The sequence below is a fragment of the Lontra canadensis genome, unplaced genomic scaffold (genome assembly GCF_010015895.1).
Source record: "Lontra canadensis isolate GAN:19392208 unplaced genomic scaffold, GSC_riverotter_1.0 scaffold2, whole genome shotgun sequence".
NCBI lineage: Eukaryota > Metazoa > Chordata > Mammalia > Carnivora > Mustelidae > Lontra > Lontra canadensis.
The window spans coordinates 54,797,595-54,820,859 of NW_022630996.1; the positions used below are offsets into that span (position 1 = coordinate 54,797,595).

Sequence of the window (23,265 nt, forward strand, 5' to 3'; positions counted from 1 at the left end):
GCCTGGAATAACCATGTGGTTGCCAAAGCCAGCAGAGTGGTGGCTGGGGTAGGAAGAGAAAGGATCACATTGAGGGACATTCTAAAGTGGTTAATTAATGAAATGTTAGTAGCTGGCTGCTGCGAGTTGGGTATCTGAAGGAATGTTGGCGACAGAGGAGTTGGAGATTTTTAAAGATAAAAGGAGAAGAAAAGTCTAGGAAATGTGTAGAATCAGCTTCACTGGCAAAAAGTATGAAGGAAACTTTCCAAGAAGAGATAGGAGATGAGTAACCCCCATGTGTTCTAATGTGCAAAAAGTACAAAGGAAACTTTCCAAGAAGAGACAGGAGATGAGAGACCCCCATGTGTTCTGATGGGGGTCTGGGTGGGAGGATTAGAGGATGAGATGAAATGAGAAATCGAAGATCACATTACACACGTAGGGAGTGTTGTGGGTCCAAATGATGATGGAAGACGTGGGGGTGTCAGGAGGGGGTCGTGGCAGTGGTGCTAGTTTCTTGTGGTGAGTGACAGACATGTGAGGTATAGAATGAGATTAGTTGGCTGTCTCTTGAAGGATTTAGTAACCTCTGTGAATTAAAATGCACGGTGCCACTAGGATACTGTTCTTGCCCCTGGAGCTCCTGGGTGGTGGTGGCCAAGGAGTCCAAGAATGCCAGCTCTGAAACCTGCTGTCCTGTGACAGGCTCTCCAAGAGCAGGGCTGTGTTTGGTTAAGCCTGGGTCATCTCAGCAGGAGCAGAAGACCAGCCCTGCTTATTCTATTTGGAAGCTTTGTATTGAGTCTCACATAACAAAAGGCTTTCAGAAACCCTAAACCTAGGCACTCAGACTTAAAAAGAATAACTCTAATTGTGTATTGAGAAAATACAGCCAAGGGAGTGAGAAAGGGGTTTGCTGTTGGACAACAGTGCCAAGATGCATTGTATACCCAGAGAAGCCTTTTCTGTTTTTGCCTGTAGACTGCTTTAACTGATAATAACAATACAATGGTGTTATAGAAAACTAGCCTATTGTTGTAAGGGGGGGAAAAAAAGCAATGACATGTGGTTAGGGTTTTGTTTTGTTTTTTGTTTTTTTTCTTTTCATTATTTGGTATGAAATGGGAATAATCCAGGCTTCATTAAAATAACACTGACTTCCGCACACAATTAAAAATAGTAAATGGAGTTCTATGTTCAAGGACAGATAATAGCAACAGAAAATTAACTCAAGGATAGGGTGCTTATTTAATTCTTCAGGTAAAGTCTAAATCTTATTAGAGCTTTAAACTTTAGAAAAGGTGGGGCCACCCTCCCTTTAAAAATCACTTTAGGAGGTAAGATTACACTGTAATGTTGCAGAAGATGGACTAGAATAACTTAGCATGCCAGGAAAAACAAAAAGAATTATTTGAAATGTCATTCAGCCCTCTCTCAAGATGTATCTTGAAAAATCAATGCTGGTAAGGATCAGTATTGAGTAGAGAGTAGTTTTAATCCTCAAACCAGTGCACTTGTTCCCTTTTTCCAGATTTTTATAAATTTTTATGTGGGACTTTCCTAAAAAATAGGAAACATTTATGCCTGTAAGTACTTGTAACTATAATCTTAAAAATATCAGTACTTTTGATTAAATAATACATTTTACTCTTCAAATTCTGCCTACTCCTTTTTTCTAATATATTTATTGACTTGAAAGCTAGAAGGGATATCGTAGAGAGGTCTAGTCTACCTTGATGCCCTGAAGCAATACGGCACTAGAATTACCCCCAAAGATATGAAAACTCCCTTTACATTTTGCTTCTTGCATGAAACATTTCCCTTTCAATTTCCTAGCACTCTGGTGCTCAGTCTGCCATCCATCCTGTGTCTAGCTTAACAAATCTTGGTTTTGCCTGCCCTTTAAATCCTTCCATCAAGTAAATTATCTAGTGAAATTTATCTTGAATATCTTAAGATAATCTGTAAGATGCTATAATATAACTACATGAGAGACTGCATATCCTCTGAGTCTGTGTGCCTCATTATCACATAATTGTTTTTGAATATCTAACTCCTTTTTCTGTTTCTATCCTAGATAGATATTTTCACTATAAGCACTATAGGTACATTTCTTTATTTTCCCCATGTTTATTATTTCCAATGAACAAAACGATCCCTTATTTTTTATTAATTCTCAGTGCACCGACTTTGTACCCATGTGCTTCCTACTATAAGGAAGTGGATAAAAAGAAACAGAAGGTGCTACCTAACAATCCACTTGAGAAGTGAAATAAATGTGTCTGCTCACCCGGCAAATATTTATTAAATCCTTACCATATGTGACTGGTGTTCTGTGTCCTAAGACACAAAGATAAATGGAAAACTATGGATGTCTATCAACCACATGCAATAAACTGAGTGCGAATGTATACAGGAAACTATGAAGGTTGTAAAATTCCAGGTTTGCCCGCTCAAGTTATTAGTGAGAAACCTTCCACTTTTCTTTCTAAATATGTGCCATAGCTCTCCCTTTGTCTGCATTCTGATCTGAGGGCTCTCTAACCTGGCTGAGCTCCACAGTGCTGTTTCTTCGAGTATACAAGTAATTTCGTAGCTGAGATCTGAGAGTCAGCGCACCTCCCAGTGGATAGAAACACGGATATCGTGACACTTCCTGTGTAACCCCATTAAACTTCCCCTGTAGGTGTTACAGCTTTGGATTGTTCTGCTTTCATCAGCTCACAGTCACTGTTCTGTGGGCCACACGAGGTCAAGGTATTTGAACTTTTTTTAAGAATAAGTGGATTGCCACTGTGGAATCAATTATGGAAGTGAAAAGAGTTATCGTGATCTTATATATCAAATACAAGCTCGTGGACATTGCGATGAAAAGACACTAGAATGTTTCAGAGTTGTACCTGAGGTGAAATTTTTGCTTTGAGGTTGAAAAATGAAGTAGGATTGAAACACTGTCTGCTGCTTCTATCACAGGAACTAACTCTCCCAGGAGCAGCACTGCCTGTGTCCCTTGTGACAGTTAGTGATGCAGAGCTTTTAGTGTATAAGGTGCCACTGAGGCTGAACTCATTGTCTCCTCCAGGTTCCAGATCCCTGGGTCTCAATTCCATGTCTGTTGTCTACCTGCATGTAGACAACATGGTTGGTGAGTTACTCACTCTGAGAACCTTGACCATCCTGGAAACAAAGACCCACTCCTCCATGTTCTTTCTTTCTTTCCCTATTAAACAAACAACCACCTTCTTCTTTCCCCCAATGCTAACCAAATAATAAGAATGAATATGCAGTTTGTATATTCTTTTAAAAAGATGAAAGACCATAATGTTAAAAAAAAAAAAAAAGAAAGAAAAATAGTAGAAAGTGTAAAAGAAGAATGGAGTCAGGTAGTACATGGAGTTGGGGAAGGGGACAGGAAGAGAAAAATCACACTGTGAAGTCAAAGTTAAGGTAAGCTCCTGCAATTCAGAAGGAAATTAGCCCTGAGATTCTGGTGAACAAAGCAAAAAATAGAAGCCTGTAAGAGTCTTAACAGATTGTCAAGGGAAACAAAATTTTCCTAGCTCTAAATTATTAGAGGAATTTATCACCTGGGCCTTAAAATAGGGGCCATTGGAACAACATAATGGATGGAAGCAGACTTAGCAATTTTATTAGAAGTCCCTTTGGTGTTTCTTAGATCTTTTCTAGATAAATGATATTTAATATGTAAAAGTTGCAACTGGTATTCAAACTGCTATTGTTACAATTTTAAAAAAAAAGTCTTTGACAGTATTTTCACATTCTTTTTTTTTTAAGATTTTATTTTTTTACTTGACAGAGATCACAGGTAGGCAGAGAGGCAGGCAGGGGGAGGGGGGGAAGCAGGCTCCTTGCTGAGCAGAGAGCCCGATGCAGGGCTCGATCCCAGGACCCTGAGATCATGACCTGAGCTGAAGGCAGAGGCCTAACCCACTGAGCCACCTAGGCGCCCCAGTATTTTCACATTCTTTAATTCTCTGCTACTCACTACCTCCAGCCCCTAACTCCCTACTTTCTTACCTAATTATTAGTATTCTAATTATTCACTAAAATAGTTAATATAATCACTAGTAGTAGAGGTTTTCGCCACAATGGGAATAATCCTAAAAACTTACATGTGAACCCTAGAATCTTAAATTGGGATAAAATACGCAAAGTCATCTATCCCAGTAGCTCTCAAACCTGGCTCTTCATTCACAGTTCCCTGGTAAGCTTTGTAAAAATCTGATTCCCAAATCCAGCTCCCAGAGATTCTGACTTAGTAGTTCTGGGTAGAGGGTGAGAAATCTGTATTAACTTTTATTTTCAGGTTTTGAAAGAAATTCTCCTACACGGTCAGACATTTGGGAATCCTTAATCTGCTTCTTTCTCCCTGCTCTTATGGAAATCTTCAGTCCGCATTGCTGGGAGTCACTTGCCCAGATCATTTTGAGGGATACCCCGACTTCATGAGGGACGATGTCCCTTATTAGACAGTTGTGATTGTCAAATCACGTTTTTCTACTAACACAATAACTTTAAGAAAGTCTCATTTAATTGTTTATTAAACATCCATTGTTAGGGACAGCAAACCTTTCTAAATTTCTCTGTTCTTATATCTGCATATCAAATATTTAATGATCTTGCAAAAAATGTAAATGTATCATGTGAACTCTATTAAAATAATTCTCTAGGGAATTCTAATGTAAGTAAAATCATGCCATGTGATTGTGCCTTTGTCCTTAAAGAGTATATATTTCAAATTAGAATATCTTTTATTAAAGTTGGCAAGTCTTCTACATTGTCTCTTTCAAATACGAAAATATTTGGACATATTTAGATGAGTAATACTGTTAAGTTGGTATCTTCATTGAAGGTAAATCTTAATTATTTCCATTGTTTTTTTTTTAAACATAATTTAGAGTTATTTACTTACAGTAATTGCTACTCTGAATGTTTCTGTAAAAATTCTGCCTCTAGGAAACCACTTCCATTTCACTACTTAGAGCCCTGATGTTTAGAATGTGACCTGAATTGAAGATCTTAGGCTATTTAACATGAATAATAAATGACTAGAATAATTTATGAGGTGTGCATTTCAAATTAAGTGAATAACAAAGAAATAAAATTTCACATTAAAACATTGAATATAGTCTCCTAAGAAAGATTCATTAGAACTGTATGAGTCCCATGTGGTAAACAGGACTATGTGAAATGGCATAAAAATAAGCATAAGGTAGAGGAAAATAAATTAATTAGATCTGTCATATTTCTCAAGAGGAAAGAAATATACAAAAGAGCAATTACTTTGTATCTGTACATAGTTGACTATGGAACTGTTTTCTCTGTTCTTCACATTTTTTAATATAAATTGGTTGGGTTCTCAATATAAGGGTCTGGAGAATTTGGAAATTTAGGAAATGATGAGACTAGATGAGGCCCCTCATTCAAGGATGTCAAAGCCCATGTAGCTGGAAGCAAGGTAATTTCTTCACAAGGGCTGGCATTTGGACATTGTTTTATCAGCGCAGGGTACAGCAGTTAAAAAGCTGGTTCATTCCAGGGGACTCCGGAGTCAGAAAGCAGTCTCGGCACCGGGTCATCATTCAGCTGCCAGCCAACGGAGGCAGAGACTGCCCGGACCCGCTCTATGAAGAGAAAGTCTGTGAGGCCCCTCCAGTGTGCCAAAGCTACAGGTAATGGTGTTAAAGAAAAACCATTATAAGCCATGCACTGAGCAAATACTCCCAAGACCATTTTCTTTCCCACGATGAGAAAAGAAAGCCAAGGACGGTCCCGCAGGCTCGGTGGAAATTTGCACGGGTTGTGGCTGTGTGTGCCATCACTTGCCTCTTTAGGGGAGCTGCCCCCCACCGGCATTATCTCCAGGAAGGCAAATACTTGTGTAAATTTCCAAACTGTGTCACTAACTCCAGGGATTGGGAGAAGTGTCTTATGATGATGTAGACTATAAGAAATTCAGAGAGGTGGTTAATAATTATGAAACACCTAAGCGATTCTCTTCCTGGTTGAGGAGTAGCCTAAGCATTCCTCCCCTGGCTCCAGAGAGCACCTGTTCCTCCTAAATGCTGGCATTCCAGTTCACAGAATGACATCTTTACTTCAGTGTTGCTAATAAGTTGTCTGCTATTCATTTGTGGCCACCTCGAGGGAAATTCAGGTTATACAAGCTATATAACATCATCTTGATGATTATTAGGGAAATTTTTCCTCATAACTATTAAAAGAAAGCACCTACTTAAAACTTGATGCAGTACATAATTACAGTCTGATGACAGATGATGTATTATGGCATTAATTGATAGAATGTGTGATCACAAGATAAGATGAATCTGATGAATATGATGGCATATTTGCCATCTTATTTTCTCTGTATTTAATTCCGACATGAAAAACAGTATAAATGCATATTTCCTCTGAACAGTGACTGACAACTGTCAGCCCCAGACTTACTTACTTGGGAGATTTGTTTTTGTAAAATGTATTTTAATTGCAGTTTCTGAGTTACCCCTGTGATGCTACTCAAAAGATACCATACAAAAGGTTCATGACTTGAATACAGTTTTATAACTTGAATATAAAATAAACATACCTTATTTAAATGGAGTACATCACTTGTAGTACTATCTGCATAGTAGATGTGATTTAAAAATGTGACAAGTATCAACTATACTTCAATTTTTTAAAAAAAGGCTAAATACATCTATAGAGTTCATTTCTATAGAAGCTGACAATGATGAACTCTTGTCTCCACAGCCATAGAAACTGCCTGTATATTTAATGCTGCTTTTTACAATGTCTTGATAGAGATCTAAATTACATTTAGATAGGACTGAGCGTTGGGAAATAAATTCCCACTTGCTGTGTTCAAAGTCATGTTTCCATCTCTCTATGGTTTGCCTGGCATTTTTGCTTCCTCTCTATGGGGCTTCCGTTCTTTCCTTGCAGGTGGAAGACTCACAAATGGCGCAGGTGCCAGCTGGTTCCCTGGAGTGTGCGACAGGACAGCCCCGGAGCGCAGGAAGGCTGCGGGCCTGGACGCCAGGCAAGAGGTGGGAAGCTCCGTTCCACACTTGATTCACTTTTCATTCCTCCGTCATCACTCACTTAACTACTCGCTTGAGGAGTCTGTCGCTCTGAAGCCATGCTTGGTGACCAGAGCAGCAGACGGTCCGTCCACTTCTGCCCAGTCCACCTGACACAGCTACATGGAAACATCATTTTAAACTGTGTCCTTCGTTCTTTGACCGGAACTTGTAACTCCTTTGGTTGAATTTTTCTTCCATTCGTATTTAGAAGGTAATCAGAGCAAACTCTCAAGAAGGCTATGACTGTACTGTACCCTGCAGCTTGTTTGGGATTTTTTGGTTAGTTTTTGTATCATGGCATTCCAGAGCAGTTAGCTCGTCACCCTAACACTCAATGAGATCCATACGTCCTTGCCCATAGGAACCCTATATATGTATGCATACAGCGTACTATGGTTGGTTAACTTTCCAGAAATGCTCAGCAATGACATTCCTAATGTTGCCATGGCTATGCCCATTCCTGTTCATATTCAGTGCTGATTTTTAAATGGCAGATTTATTTACTCAAATTTACTGCCATATGTGGACTGCAATCTGTCTGCACTACTAGATAACATCGAATCTTGCAGAGATGAGTGACAGAAATGTTTCCAACATTTACTGGGTAGTGTGGTTATTTACTAGGTATTGTGGATGATACATTCCATGCTTTGGAACATGTTGTTTATACTTATAGCAACTTCAGCCTTTAGAGAACATGATTGTTTCTACTTGCGTTGAATTTGAGCATGTAGTTCCTGCTATATTCTTAAAATGTAGCTATGTATTTAATTTAATACATAAAAACCTGTTTTGCCCCCTCATTTGTAGTTACGTATGTGGTGATGATGCAAAAGTCGGAACACACAAAATTCCAGTTTTTGTTGATTTTGATCCTTGACAGTGAAAAAGTTGCTTTTCTAACGAGAAAAATAGCTTCTTTTTGGTAAACATCTTCAGTTTTTATCATCATCTTTTTAGAAATCTTTATTTAAAACCTAAAATTTAGTTTATAAAGAATATTAACAATCTAGCGATGTTTAGAATTTTATTTCATATACTTAATTTTCTTTATTTGTCCTCTACCATCAGCTATGGTGAGAACATAATTATCTCCTATTACTGTTAGAGAGACTTAGGTATTTAGAACTGAAAGTTATTCTCCCCATTGCAAACCATTCATCAAGAAATTGAGTGCTGGGGCGCCTGGGTGGCTCAGTGGCTTAAAGCCTCTGCCTTCGGCTCAGGTCATGATCTCAGGGTCCTGGGATGGAGCCCTGTGTCAGGCTAGAAGAGCTTCTTGTTCACCTTCTTCATTCCTCCTGAGTCAAGCATACGGTTGCATACAAATCTAGCCCTACACAGAGTTTATAACGAAACAGGCTTGAGTTTGGGAATCAGGAAACATGAGTTTTAGTCTAGTTTTTTCACTAACACAGGGCGAGGCTTGCTCATCTCTCCTCCTTCCTGGGTCTCAGTTAATTTAAATGAAGAAATGAAAAGAGGGTTGGACCAAATGATCTTGCAGGATTTTTCCAATTTTCGTATTCTACAATCTATGTGCAGATAATGCCCAGGGATCAAAGTGTGAAATGAAGTTTGGGTAAAACAGATGAAAGCCGTATTTTTATAAAATAGCATGGGAGGAAACCTGAGATATGGTAACAGCAGCACAAGTGTGAAAAGAGCTTCAGTTCCAAATTATTCCTTAACCACTGTGCAACTGTGGTTCATTCATTTCCTCCCTCCGAGGCTGAGAACCTAATAATCCCCACAGTGCTTTGTACATTATTAAGTCTTTCTTCAGCGTTAATTCCTTCCCCTTTCCTGTTAGATCATGGCCCCAGGGAATGTGCACAGAGGTCATAGTAGGCATAAAAGCAACAATATTAACACGGGTGTTTTCGTTTTCGACACATAATCTGCATAAAAACGGTTCTTTCTGTGATTACTGGCAACCATCTCATTTCCAAATCTGAAAACCTCTGTTCATCCCTCCTCCTGGGTGTCTGCTTCATAGTATCTAATACTGTGACCCACTCCCAGCACGAAAAGGGGAGCTTCCTCTTGCTTCCTCGAGGCTACTTTCTCCTGCCTTTCTCACTGGTCCATTCGTAGTTTCCTGTTACTGGTGCCACTTCCTCAGCCTGTACTTAAATAATGTTTTCTCATCTTGGCGTATTTAACTCTACCTTGTCAGTTTCCTCTAGTCTCAGAATATCTGGGAAGAGAAAATTGCATTTTAACAAATAATTTCTGCGTAAATACAATCAGAAGAACCCCTTCAACTTCCATATGAAGATAGCCTTCTTCTTTGTTGCCTTGGGAGATTAAAGATGCTTTTTCTTAGAGCCTGCATTCCCACAGAAACATGAAATAAGGAGAATTAAGAGGATAGAAATATCTTTTGCTAGTGGCAAAAAGACAGAATTTTCTTCCTTTGATGGTCCTAGCTGTTTTCAGAACTCTGTGTGATTGACCTGTCAGATTCTTGCTATTTTCATCTTTGTTCTTATCTGATCAGAGACTAAAATGCCAACTTGTGCTGGGTTTTTTTGATGATGATTAAAATTATTACATGGTAAGGATTAGGATCAATCAGCAAAGATTATAGAGAAGCTACCCCCTGTCCTCTCTTTTACCTCAGACTTTCTCATTCCAGTCACTCATTCAGCTGTGACTGAATTCAGAAGACTCTGTAGAAGCCACGGATGTCAGCAAAGGATGCATATGTTCAAGCCAGGGAGCTTACATTCGATTAGGGAAATGAGATCACTGGTAACATCACCCAACGAGTGGGAGGTAAAGACTAAAACTGATTCTTTGCAAAAGCAACCATTTGAAGCCAGAGCACTGAAGAAAGACCTAAAGGATGGGCTGGGACTTAACTTGTACCATAACATTAGAATGAGTAGGAAGGAGAGAAAATAAGATCAGTTATACAAGGTCAGTATTTGGAGAAAGAAAAACAAAAACATTAAAAGTGTTCACGGGAAATTGGGTAGGTTCAAGCTCCAGAGATGTGAGCTAGAGCCTGAGGTGATTTTGTAGAAGGATATACATGTCAGGATCAGTATTTTAGGCCTTGTTCAATAAGTGGTAGGAGCAAGGACCTGAAGAAAGCTCTGTTATCTGTCAGCATGTGCAGAATAAGCTAGGAAGATAAGACGTGTGGGTCGGATGCCAGCTAGTACGGGGCTGTAGCAATATGAGGCTGAAGTAATAGGGGCTGAGACTAGAACCACAGTAGGGGGAATGGGCAAAAGAAGTGGTTTTTCAACATGCAGTAGAGGAAAATAATTTGAAGACTTAGTGGCAAACTGTAGAAGCAGAGATAGAAATAAGTGACTCAAAGACGATCATGCGGTCCTTTAAGTCCAGCATCTTCTGCTTGAGAGTAGTTGTAATATTGGTGAAAAGTCTTAGATCTGAAAGAACTAATTTTAGAAATTATATTTTTTTATATTGTGCACTAGAGATGATGGCATGGGAGCCAACTGGAAATATCCAGGTATGTGTTGAAATAGAGAAATGTCACTCTAGAGATGGCTTAGGACAGCAGATAGAAATGTGGGCAGCATTTCCGTAAAAGGATTTGATGAAGCCAAGGGAGAAGCTAATATCTCTATGATATATTGTACATAGGAGGAGAAATTCTTATTGTATGTTCCCATTAATAGGTTTCTTTTTCCACTAGCCTGTTTGCATGTGTGTAGTCTTTAAGCTTTTTTTTTTTTTTTAACCTAAAGATCTTTAATGGTATTAGCTTTAAATTACTATTCTCTTGCTTGGGTTGGAAATGACACCATATGAACTAAAATATGAGATTGCTAACTTTACCATTCTGTGATTCTAAAGATGAAAATGTTGATCACATGGCTTTTATCAAACTCTTGTTCTAGACCAGCTGTCAGCAAACAGTGGCCTGTGCACCTAATCTCACCCACAGCTTGGGTATTTTTGTTTTTGTTTTTGCATCTAAAAGTTTGTTGGAACACAGGTGCACCCTTTTCTTTACCTGTGGCCTATGGCTGCTTCCATGAGAAGGAGGCAAAGTTGAGCAGGTTGTGACAGAAACCATATGACCCACAGAGTCAAAAATATTTACTATCTAGTCCTTTACACAAAAAGTTTGCTGACCCCCAGTCTAAACTCTGAAGCCAGGTAATCAATGATAGAATCACAACTTCTAATAATACTGAGTGGTCATTACTTGTTAGGATCAGAGAACCTCTGAAGTTCATCAGGTCACTTGGGAAGAAGTTTTTCCATTCAATTCAACATTAAAGTAACTATTTTAGTTATAAGAGCAGTGGATTTTAAACACTGTCACGGCAGTAAAATATACACTATTAGGATGAAATTGCAGCGCTGTTTTTTTTTGGGGGGGTGAGAAATAAAATTTTGACCTAAAACTTTATTAGTAAAAATTTTTTTTTAAAAAAAGCATTAACGGTGAAAGCAGATAATACATTGGAAGGAAGACAAGCGAGAAGACCCTCATAATTCTGCTGTCTAGCAGCTGATAAATCATACCCAAGAACTGGACAGTAAGAGTTCATTTACTAAGTATGCAGAGAAAGAACAGAACATGTGTGTCTCATATAGCATGTGCTACTCAGCAGAACATTTACAAGGTCACCTATTATGATTCAGATTGTCTCAAATGACTCGAACCTTACACAGTCGAGGAAAAATAGAACTCTGAATTTCCCTTTTATCAGATTACTAGCCAATAGTCCTAAGTTTCCTCTTTTCAAGTTACCTACACCTACTTTTAGCAAACTGTTAACGATAAAGTGGCCATTATGGACAGACTTTCATTTTTACTATTAATAGCATCATTGTTCCAATCGTTAAGTATTGTCTGTGTTGATACACTGCAGAGGATATGGGAATCAATTATGGTCCCAGAGTCTCTTTAACAAGTGACTGCAACTGCTTCCCATCCCAGCATTGACATTCCCTATAAAGCAAATTGGTGAGAAGCAGCCTTACTCAGAAATGAGTTAGAATGACATGGATAGAAGAATATAGGAATATTCTGTCCCAATCAAGGAAATGGAGTTTTGACCAAGGCTATGTTCTCTATATTTCAGAACTATGTGAAAATGCTCTCAGAACTCTTACATCAGAACATAAAGAGCTTTAAAAGAAAATTGATATGCTCTGAACCTTTGAACTTGTTTATTTACGACCCAATCCCATTAGATTTTGAAGGAAAAGTAAAATAATGGTGAAGGGAAGTTTTGTATCAAGCATTCACAGAACCACGTAATTGTTGCCCAGTCTTCTCTAAATTGAATTAGCTGATGTGGTACAAAACAGGATAGTTTCCTGAAATTTATCAAGTGTATCTATACAAACATTAGAAATCCTCTGTAAGATAAGTGCTTAAGACTTCATGTTGATAGCTTTATCAGTCTTCCTAGGCTGCTGTAACAAAACTCTACAGACTGGCAACAGAGGAATTTATGTCTGACAGTCTGGAGTCTAGACAATCCAAATCCGGATGCTGGCTAATTCCGATTCAGCTAAGATCTCTCTTTCTGACTCGCCCATGATTGTTTTCCTGCTATTTCCTCACATGGCAGACAGAGGGAGAGAGCAAGCTCTCTGGTTTCTCCTTCTAAGGGCACTAACCTCATCATGAGGACCCTACCCTCATGACCTCATCTCTGCCGATTACTTCCCGAAAGCTCCATCTCCAAATGCTATCACATTGGGGGTTTGGACCTCAACGTATGAATTTACAGAGACACAGTTCAATCCATAGCAATAACAAAGGGCCAGTGTCTTGAAAAAAGTTCCTATTCCACTGTACACGCTGTAAGTTTGTGGATACTAGCTAGCTCTCTCGGAAAGCGGTGAGAATAGGTTAACACCAGTCCCTAAAAGCCAGATTAAACTTCCTGAATATCATTCAGCACAATTCATTCTTTCATAAAACAGATATTTGTTGAATATATGCCACATGTTGCCTCTTGCCTACATGGTGGTGGGTCCAGACTGTCGAGAGAATAAGAGTATATAATAAGTAATTTTCACTTATTTCTTATGGTAGGTCATATTCTATGGGTATACGTGATCCATGTGTTAAGCATATTAAATAATACATTAGTAATAGTATACATAATAACCACTAAAGAATTAAGAAAAGATCAAAAGAGGTAACCACTTGATAGGCCATAGTGACAGAGGAAATGACATTTAAATCTAGGATGACAAAAGCAAAAAGGCACAAAATAAAATCCGGACATGTAGGGAACAGAGCAGTGAGCAGTTTGCCTGTAATTCCTATAAGTAAGTTGGAGGCAAAGGGCCACGCTCAGGAGGTTTGGAATACTAGAAGGGGGGTCCAGGAGAGGAGGAGAGAGAGAAGGAATATTGTTGCAATAGGAAATTAGACACAAAGAAGAATTTTAGCAAGGCTTTGAATATTGAGGATGATATCGTCCAAGAAACTTCATGCAATGATTTAAAAAATAAAGAAAGCAGAGATACTTGAAAGAAGGATTTGAACAGATTTGCCAACTTTAAGCCTGGAATCATTCTTAAATATCGTAGGGGAATTTTAGAGCCTTTGAAAAAGGCATCTTTCCTGTAATATTGTCAATAAAAGAAATGGAAATAACATGAAAGTACTTTCACATTCTGTTTAATTTTTAGGTGAATAGACACTCATATTTGCTTCATACTGTTTGAGTCACTTGTATATAAATTTTTAATAGAACAGTAATTGCTGCTGTCTTTTCTCTCTGCTCACATGTCTACAGTCTGGATGGCATTTGAAGGCTAACTTATGGCATATGAGTCAGTGACTGTGTCATTGAAACCTGGCCATAATAGCTACATCTAGACTTGCCATGAGAGCTGTATTCCAAATTGAATACATGGCTCATGATAATGACAGTTTTCGACAATTTACGTATTTTTTTCTTTATGTCTGCCCTAAGGGGCAATGTCAGTCACTACTACTTAAAATCTATATGTATTATTCCAGTGTTTTATACCTTACGACACATTTATGCCATGAGTATGAGGTAAACGTATCACAGGTTAGATGTTGAGTTTCACAAAATAACTTCAGATTGGCTCTTGTTCAGGTTCCTTGTTGGTCTTCATGCTGTCTCCTGCCAAGTATACTTCCTGTGAATTCGATGGATCTATGGCTAATGATTCCCAGGGTCAACCCTGCCTATCCTAATCCCCCATTCCCTCTGTATTCTTGCCTGCCAAAGAATGTCTGTTAGAATGTTGACCTGTCACTAAGTTCTGACATCAGTCTCTTTATGTGGAAGCCAGTACAATTCAGATGTATTCTCAAATAGATCGCAAAAAGAGAAAAGAAAAAAAAAAAAAAACAACTTTAATGCCATGCTCATATGACTGAGACCCTCCTGGTCCCAGAAGTACTCACTCTGCATCATCTGTTTGGTTGAAAAGTTTACAAAAGGAAAGTCTAGGGGGAAAAAGGAAGTTCTAATTCTCCTTCTACCAGAATTAAATCTAAATGATGTGCCAAGTATTAAACGCTAACTTATGTAGTTATTTATTTATTTATTTGTGAGCAAATATGCTTAAATCTTGTGCTTAAATTACGTGGCTTCATCTCTACTGGTGCTCTTGGCATCATCCTTTTACTTAAACTCTGGCCCATTTTGTTCTTTTTTAAGAGATTGCATTTTGGAAGCATTATCAAGGTTAGGCCCAGAATATCTGGGTTAACTTCTGTCATTCACACAAATGTGTTGATTTTCAGAGATTACTATGCAATGAGAAAGAAAAGAATGAAAGTGGAAAAAGAACGAGGTAGGAAAGAGCTACACTCAACGTAACTCAAAGAGCAAAGGTACTTGCTTTGAAGAGATTTTGCAGAGACATGATTTTAAAACACTTTTTGGATGGTATACATATTAGTCACCACCCAATATTTTTATACATTTACAATGCTCCTTTTTAGTTACAAAGCTAATTTTTAAAAAATTTCCAAAATGATTTCTAAATATAAACGGTTTGCTCTAATTGCCTGTGAATATGAGCATCCTAGGTGATTGGGAGATTTTGGTCTTGTTTTGTATCTCTGCGAGGGCCCTGTCATGAAATTATTATTAGAATGTGTTATTTTTGAAATAGCTCATAAAATAAGCTTGACACTGTGATGTGTCCAGGTTGGTTTCTCAGTGATGCAGTCAGGTAGCCCTTCTCTGGTCGCTCGTCTGAGCTACTCCCCTGGGAGTTGATTATTACTTCCTAGTACATCCTCATCCAAGAACCTTCACATAGATTCACATATATTATCAGCCTCAATGGGACTGGGGAATCATTGGAACTTTTAGGATCAATAAAAGAAAAGTACATTTCTTTCCATTCTGCCAGAGCTACACTCACAAGTTGTAATTAGAAAGTCATCTGGCAAACTTGTCAGTGAAAATCTCTTCCACACAGAGCAGGCCCGGGATCATTACGTCTGCCTAGTAAACAACTGGGGCCCTCTTGCATTATTTATGGGTTGGGTCTTATTTCTAAGCACAATAAGGTCTCTTGGTAACTAGCTTTCACTCACATTAAGCTTTTTCTTCTTCATTTCTACATGATTCGTTCTTACTTTTGCCATTTTTTTCATTAACATCATAGGAAAAAAATCACTCCTCCAAGCATTCAGTCCGCCGAACACATACCCAGATGCTGTTGCTGTGAGGTAAACCGTGTTAATATTACTCAGCGTAATAAATAATGTCTCAGAGCTCCTTGAACTCTTTGTTTACGTACAGTCCAGCAGCTTTCACTGCATTGGGGCGTTCATCTTCTTCTGTTTCCTGTAATGAACTTCTATGTGCACATTTTAGATCTAGTCATTTATTTCACTGATTATTCAAACGAAACGACATGGTCTTGCATGCTGAAGGGTAATCTGCAGACTGAGAGAACTCCTTCTTCTTTTGTGCATCCTGAATAATAAGGGAGTTTCATTCCTCTTCAAGAAAATGAAGATGAGCAACTGCATTTGGAATTCTATTAGATTTACTTCAGGGCTGCGTTGGTAACGTTCCATTTACATAGTCATATATGCATAACACAGATACCCGTGTCCTTTTAGCTCAAACCAATGTTATCTATTCCCTTTCATTCCTGGAACCTTGATTATGCTCCTCTTTAAAACATAGTTCAAAATTCAACCTTCATGAAAACATTCTAAAATTGACTTTACTTATTCAACTGATTAATTTTTTTATTTAAATTTATGGGAAGCTTCAAAGAGACACGGAAATAGGAAGAATAATGTAATGAGCACTGGTAGCATGGTCTTCTTTTCCATGGCTTCAACAGCCTTTAGCAGGTTGCCATTCTTGGTCATCTGCCAAGATGACTCTTACAAAGATTTTGCTGGAATCTTTTAAAGCAACTCCCAGATAAGATGTCTATCATCCATAAATACTTTATTGTTTCAAATGTACCAGCAGTATTACTATAACACTAAACACAATTAACAATAATTCTTGAATATCGTCTATATTCACCATGTCTAATTTCCCCCCATCCTCTCAAAAATGTCCACAGTTAGTTTGGTCAAAGCAGGGTTCATAAAGGTCTCTGCACTGCATTTGGTTAGAATACTTGTTGAGTCACTTTTAATCTAATAGTTCTAGTTCCCTTTTCCAGAGCATTTATTTGTTCAGGACAGTCGCTCTCTTACTTACCTTACCGTCATTTCCTCAATGTTGATGGGCCCAGCCTGCCTTGCCTAATTCAGATATAACCCACAAGGCAGCCACATGGGTGTCCCTCAGGCTTTGAGTCTGCTGGAAGCAGCCCAGAAATAAAAATTGCTGTGCCTCATGTAAGTAAAATAAGATTATAAACAAACAGGATATAATCAACGTAGAGTTAAAGAATTTTGCCTTAAAATAATTTTTCTGATATTTGCTGACCTCACTAAGATGATTTCATGGTGAATGAAGCAGATGGACAGCACGGGTTTTGGCCCATCTTGTGCATAAGACCTCTGCCCAAAGGAGAACTTGCATAATCATCACACACCCTCCACCTGAAAATACAGAGACAGCTGTCTGGGTGTATGTAGCTCTCTGGTGTGCTAGGAAACCATGCTTTGTCTGATGCATCTTTTCTACAGTTAAAACCACCCTGTTTTCAGTAACTTAGAGGTGACATTTAGGGTTTATAAAGTTGAGAGACCAGATGGTTTCCTTTTCAAGCATTTATATTTTCCTCACCCTAATAGCAGGAAGTTCATTTCAGATTGCATTTCTGTGCTTGAATTGTTGTGTTTCCTCTAAGTCAGAACAGAAACAAGTTGGGATGTATGATAAATTTTCAATATATTGTGCAAATATTGCTGTTGTTACGTGTTTAGATAACATTACATGACTAATTCATTCAAAGTACACTGTCTAAAATCTTAGATAAGGGCAGTAGAATGCTGCATGGGTTTCTGAGAACAGATATGGGAAATTTCCATTTTTTTTTTCTTTTCCACTAAGAAATACGTAAGGCATGCATACAGGGAAGAGGGCTTCACATTTATGCAAATAATACAGATCTGCACAAAATAAGCTAGCTTGTTTCTGGAACTGTGTTGTTAGTGGTTTCCTTTTATCTCGGTTTTTTGGCATCACGTAATGTGATGAGAGAGCAATTCTGAAACAAAACTTGTGAGAGAACCTTAGAAAGTGAGCCTTAATGGAGAACCCAAGGTAATTTCATTTAGTTTCTCAAAAGATTTCTATTCAGTTCTCTGTTTCAGAGAATCAGATTGGATGAGTAGATAAAAGTAGTCTTATTTCAAAGAACCCAAATTTAGTTTTATAATTTTTGTAATTTTCTTTTATTATAAACAGTGGGACCCTCTTCACAGCCTAGAGTTCTGATATGGTCAAATCTCTTATTTTCCAAATTAATCATTCTTCAGATTCCTACATACCCTGATAAACAAATCATGTAATATCTCCCTCTTTGTCAGTCCTTCCTCTCGAGCTTCCTTGGGACAGCTCGGCTCACAAACCATCAGAGATTACTAAATTTACAGTGTTTAACCATCAGAAATTACTAAATTTACAGTGTTTAAGGAATCCGCTCTGCCTCCACATGGCAGCAGACTGCAAAACCACATCATTAGCACCCACCCCAGTACTGAGGATGTTAATCCTCCCAAGCTGTGTCGATGCTCCCTTGGTTCACTGCTGAGCAAGTGCCCTTGAGTCCCACTTTTAGAGCTCCCTTAGTTCATCTGCACATGCTCAGCATTGTTTCCCAACCTTGGCGCACTGCCAAGGGTGGTTGAGTACCAAGGCACTTTCTGCTCTTAGTCTCAGATCTCAGCCAGACCCTTCCCGGTGCCTTGACTACTCAAGTGAATGGGTCTCAAACTTAAATGTGCATAAGGAACATCTGAGAAGCTTGGGGGGTGGGAGTGGGGGTTGGGGGGACACATATTCTCTGACTCCACCCACAGAAATCTCATTCAGGAGTTCTAGAGTGAATCCAAGAATCTTCCACCTTCACAGTATTCCAGTTGTTTCTGTTGCAAGTGAAAAAACATCACTGGCCAGAGCAGTGGTCTGAATCCACTGCTGCGCATTTGAATCATGAAGGAGTTTTAAAAAGATGCTGATGACCAGGACCCTGTCCTCAACCCATAAATCAGAATGTTTGAATTGGGCAAGGGGACGGACATCTCTCAGAAGCTCTCCAGGTGATGGTAGTCCACAGCCTGCTTTGAGAACTGCAACTAGACCAGCAGGATAAACACAGTGCCACAGACAGCATCTCTCCTGGGTGGTGAGCGCCTCTTCAGGGCACTTGTTGCTGTCTCCTGTCACGAAACTTTCACAACCGCCACCACTGTTCACTCTACCGGGTTTTCATATATTTAAAATTCAGGGAGCCCTGTCTCCTCTTCATACAAATTGGCCCTTTCAGTGTTGTGCACCTTAAATGAAGAGTATCTTCAGCTCAAAACTAGATGAATACTGACCTACCTTTGCACAATTAGGTAACTTTTCCTGCACCAGCTGTGACAAGCTGTATTCACCTACACAGAGAAAGTCTTCCCTTGCGAAAACTGTTACAACCTCTTAGACATCCCGTCACACAGCCCTGCTGCTGGGTGTTAAGTTTCACTATACAGATCTGGAGAGTGTTGTCTAACCCGGGCTCCCGGGTACCCTAACTATAACTTAGGATCAAAATGTCAGGCTCCTTCACTTAGTTTCATGATGAATAGAATCCTGAGCAGGAAAGAGATCAAGTTCCAGCCTAAGCCATAAACCTGAACGGGCCACGTAAATCAGTGTGCCTGGGGCCGTGTAAGCTAGTTCAAGGAAAACACTTTTAGGACCAAGGTCTAAATGTTTCATCTTCTTCCTCAAGAAATGAATAAGTTATTTTTAAAACCATGGGAGAAAATTGCAGAGAAAGGGGACTTTAAAACATCACTTGCTCTTTTTCTTTGAGACGTGATAAAGCAATTTTATGACTGTGTTCAATAAGCAATAAAAATATGACATGATTTTAAAAAATCCAGTAGAACAATATCTTGGGGGAACTCATATATATATATACATATATATATATGTATATATATATATACACATATATATTACTTGACCATTTTTTAGGGCTCATATATAATTGGGGAAATGTCGGTTATGATATAATAAAGATTGCTAAAATTTTTGTTTTTATTTTTAAATTCATGGTTGATATTTGTGCTTGTGAAGAACTTGTAGACAGAGCTGAATGGGGGACTTGAACACAGTCCCCCCTCCCCATTAACCACTCCACAGCCATCCCAACAAGCTTCCAATGTAAAATAACATACTTTCCAGGGCGCCTGGGTGGCTCAGTGGGTTAAGCCTCTGCCTTCGGCTCAGGTCATGATCTCAGGGTTCTGGGATCGAGCCCCGCATCGGGCTCTCTGCTCAGCAGGGAGCCTGCTTCTTCCTCTCTCTCTCTTTCTCTGCCTGCCTCTCTGCCTACTGTGATCTCTCTCTGTCAAATAAATAAATAAATAAAGTCTTAAAAAAAAATAAAAAAAACATACTTTCCATGCAAATGTAGCTACAAGATGGATTCCATAAGCATCCCCTCCTCACCTAAACCTTCCAGTTTGTTGCCACTAAGATCCCTCTATATAGAAATCCTAGAGCAGCCAATGATATATAAATATTATTAGAGGAATGTGGTGTCTCCCAGAACCTCTATGAATAGTCTTTGTTCAGCATAAACTATTATCAGAACCCATGTGTTGTCTCTTAAATAATTAATTTCTAAATAAGGACTTGAAAACCTTAATAGCTTGTAATAAAAATGGCTAAATGCTGTGTGTGTGTGTGTGTGTGTGTGTGTGTGCGCTTTTCTGTGTCACAAAAATCACTGAGGGCTATCTGTTATTTTAAAAAACCTACAGGATCAATTTAATGACTACTATGATTATTAGAAACACTCCTCCCAGATTTCTGCTGCAAATAAAGAATTAAAAGAGGATTCCTCTGACTGCGTAAGAAAATGTTGGTTAATTCCGAAATTGTGGAATAATTATAGACATTCAAATTTATTTTAAACAGCTCTATATGCTTTTCCTTTAGCTATTACTTGTCGAAAGCAAGATGGAGGACAGGCTGGCATCCATGAATGCCTTTGGTATGCAGGCCCCGTGCCAGCCCTCACCCAGGCCTGCCAGATCCCCTGCCAAGATGACTGTCAGTTTACCAGCTGGTCCAAGTTTTCTTCTTGCAACGGAGACTGTGGTGCAGTTAGGACCAGAAAGCGCACTATTGTTGGTAAGAATAATTGCGATGCGAAAGCCAATACTGTCAACTTAGAAAACATGTTAAAAGTTAGACCAACAGAGTTCTGACAATGTATTTGGAAAATATATAGATATGCCTTATTGCTGGTGTACTGATACTATGCCAGTGGATTTGCCTGTGTAGTTTCATGTAAGTTGACAGTGACAGACGTGCTATGTACTTTTAGTAGAAAGGAAAAGTAACCCTGAAAATTAAGCTGGCTCCCCATACAATAGGTAGATTATTTTTTTGGTTTAAGCATACACTTCTGGCAGATTGCCTACAGACTGTGAGGTGTTTAGAGAACAAAAGGAATTGTTGCCATTTAATTTTCTTAAGCCATTCTCACTGTCACAGCCTCAGATTATTTTTCATAGCCTAGAAGAGGAATATGACACTAATTTTGTATCTGAAAACTGCATTTTAAAAGGCAGTCACAATGACAAAAAGTGGTGATATAATGAGCAGAACAGGAGCTATCATACTGAGCTAAACCTGGTGCATTCAAAAATATTGTCAGTGGCAAAAAGAAAGCTAAAAGAAAAAAAAAAATAACCAGTAGACTATTCAGAATTTAAAAGTTATACAATGAACCACCCGTCATAAAGAAGTCTGTTGAAGACTATATAAGGCACATTCTGAAAGTTAGAAATAAATATATGTAAAACATATGCAGTTAATTGTGTGTGATATAACTAATAGTATGATATATATTTAACATAATAGAAATGTGATAAAATTAAAATAATGATATATTAATTTTCAAGCACATATTACTGTTCGTTTTTTATTTTAAAAGGGAATTTCTTTAGATTTTCATACAGACCATTCCTAGCACTTTCTTCTGACACTCAATATCTTCACTGTGGATATTATTTACTACACTAATCACCAAGTATGTCAAAATGATGACTCTTCAGAAATAATGAAAGATGCAAACTCATAATCAGAAAAGTAAATATAAAAATCTCATTTACTGAATTATAATCCTATATACCCATGCCATCTATTTGGAATAAACAGAAAGCTGTACAGTCCAGTGCAGCGACTTTCTCTCTCTTTCATATTTTTGCACATGTTATAAAGGAGAGATTTATGCAATTACCTTAAACTCCCCTAATCAGTGAAAGCCCATGATCATTTGAAAGGATTTTAATCATTCAAGGAGTATAAAATGCAGCACAACAGCGAACGCCTTTTGCAAAGTGGTGATTTTAAAATGAGAAAATAAGAAAAATTTCACTATTGCAAGGCACCCAGTATTAATAAGAGCCTCCAGAGAAAGCACTGTGGAGTGAGAAAATAGCATTTATTTGTAAGCTACTGTTGAATATGGTTAAAAATGGAGAAAGGAAGTTTAGGAATGGAAGAAAATTAGGGATGCTCGAAATGAGTAACAATATTATCCAACTTAAATTTCTCCACAGGAAAAAGTAAAAAGAAGGAAAAATGTAAAAATTCTCAATTGTACCCCCTGATTGAGACTCAGTACTGTCCTTGTGACAAGTATAATGCACAGCCTGTGGGGAACTGGTCAGACTGCATTTTACCAGAGGGGAAAGTGGAATTGTTGCTGGGAGTGAAAACACAAGGAGATACCAAGGAATGTGGTCAAGGATATCGTTACCAAGCAATGGCATGCTACGACCAAAATGGCAGGCTCGTGGAAACGTCCAGATGTAACAGCCATGGTAATCCAATTTTTCTTCACTGTTAGATGTTTGCTTTCTCTGGGGGTGGAGGTTAAATGAATATGGGTCAGAAGGGAGGGAAGTGAAGGTTTACAGATAGTGCTCTAAATGGAGCATTTTGGGGGCACCAGATAGGATACGCAGGGACATTTGTCTTGTCCAGAAGTTGACAACTAAATCCCAGAGTTGGTGGCAAGAAAGCCTTATGGGCAGACAAAAATGGTGCAAGAAACTTCCCTTGGTACAGATGAAGATATAGGCCCAACAAATAGGCCCAAGAAGGCCACAAGAGAGGGAGGAGGGGAGGAGATTTGAATTTAATCTGCAAATAAAGTTACAAACTAGACAGTCTTCTAATAACCAAACTGGCAAGATTTGAAATATGCCTGAAATGTTGCTAAGTGGCAAAGAAGAAAAACTGAAAGTCATAACTGGTGTGAAGTCAAATATCTCTTGTTTATTCCTCATTGTGTTAAGATTAGCAAAAAAAAAAAAAAAAAAAAGGTGTCGGGGAGGAAAAAAAAAAGAAAAATGTACATACTTTTAGTTAACTGTGCCCTCTTTAGTTTTCTAAACCAAACACAGTGATAATAATTAAATTGCCAGATGTTTGTGAAGAGTGGCCATCTTTGATCAGAGTATGTTGTAAACTCTTTGGTTCTAAATCTTAATATGGTAGTCCTTAAGCAATATTTT

General features: G+C 38.4%; 1 protein-coding gene across 3 annotated transcripts in view; it reads left to right on the forward strand.

Annotated features, from left to right (window-relative positions):
- THSD7A (thrombospondin type 1 domain containing 7A) overlaps nucleotides 1-23,265 on the forward strand; it is a 439,942-nt gene that overhangs the window by 365,506 nt on the left and 51,171 nt on the right. For all 3 annotated transcript variants that reach the window (XM_032874114.1, XM_032874130.1, XM_032874121.1), the window contains 4 exons: nucleotides 5,543-5,675; nucleotides 6,949-7,052; nucleotides 20,675-20,869; nucleotides 22,306-22,569. In XM_032874114.1, the coding sequence (XP_032730005.1) occupies nucleotides 5,543-5,675; nucleotides 6,949-7,052; nucleotides 20,675-20,869; nucleotides 22,306-22,569 (696 nt within the window). The remainder of the gene's footprint in view (nucleotides 1-5,542; nucleotides 5,676-6,948; nucleotides 7,053-20,674; nucleotides 20,870-22,305; nucleotides 22,570-23,265) is intronic.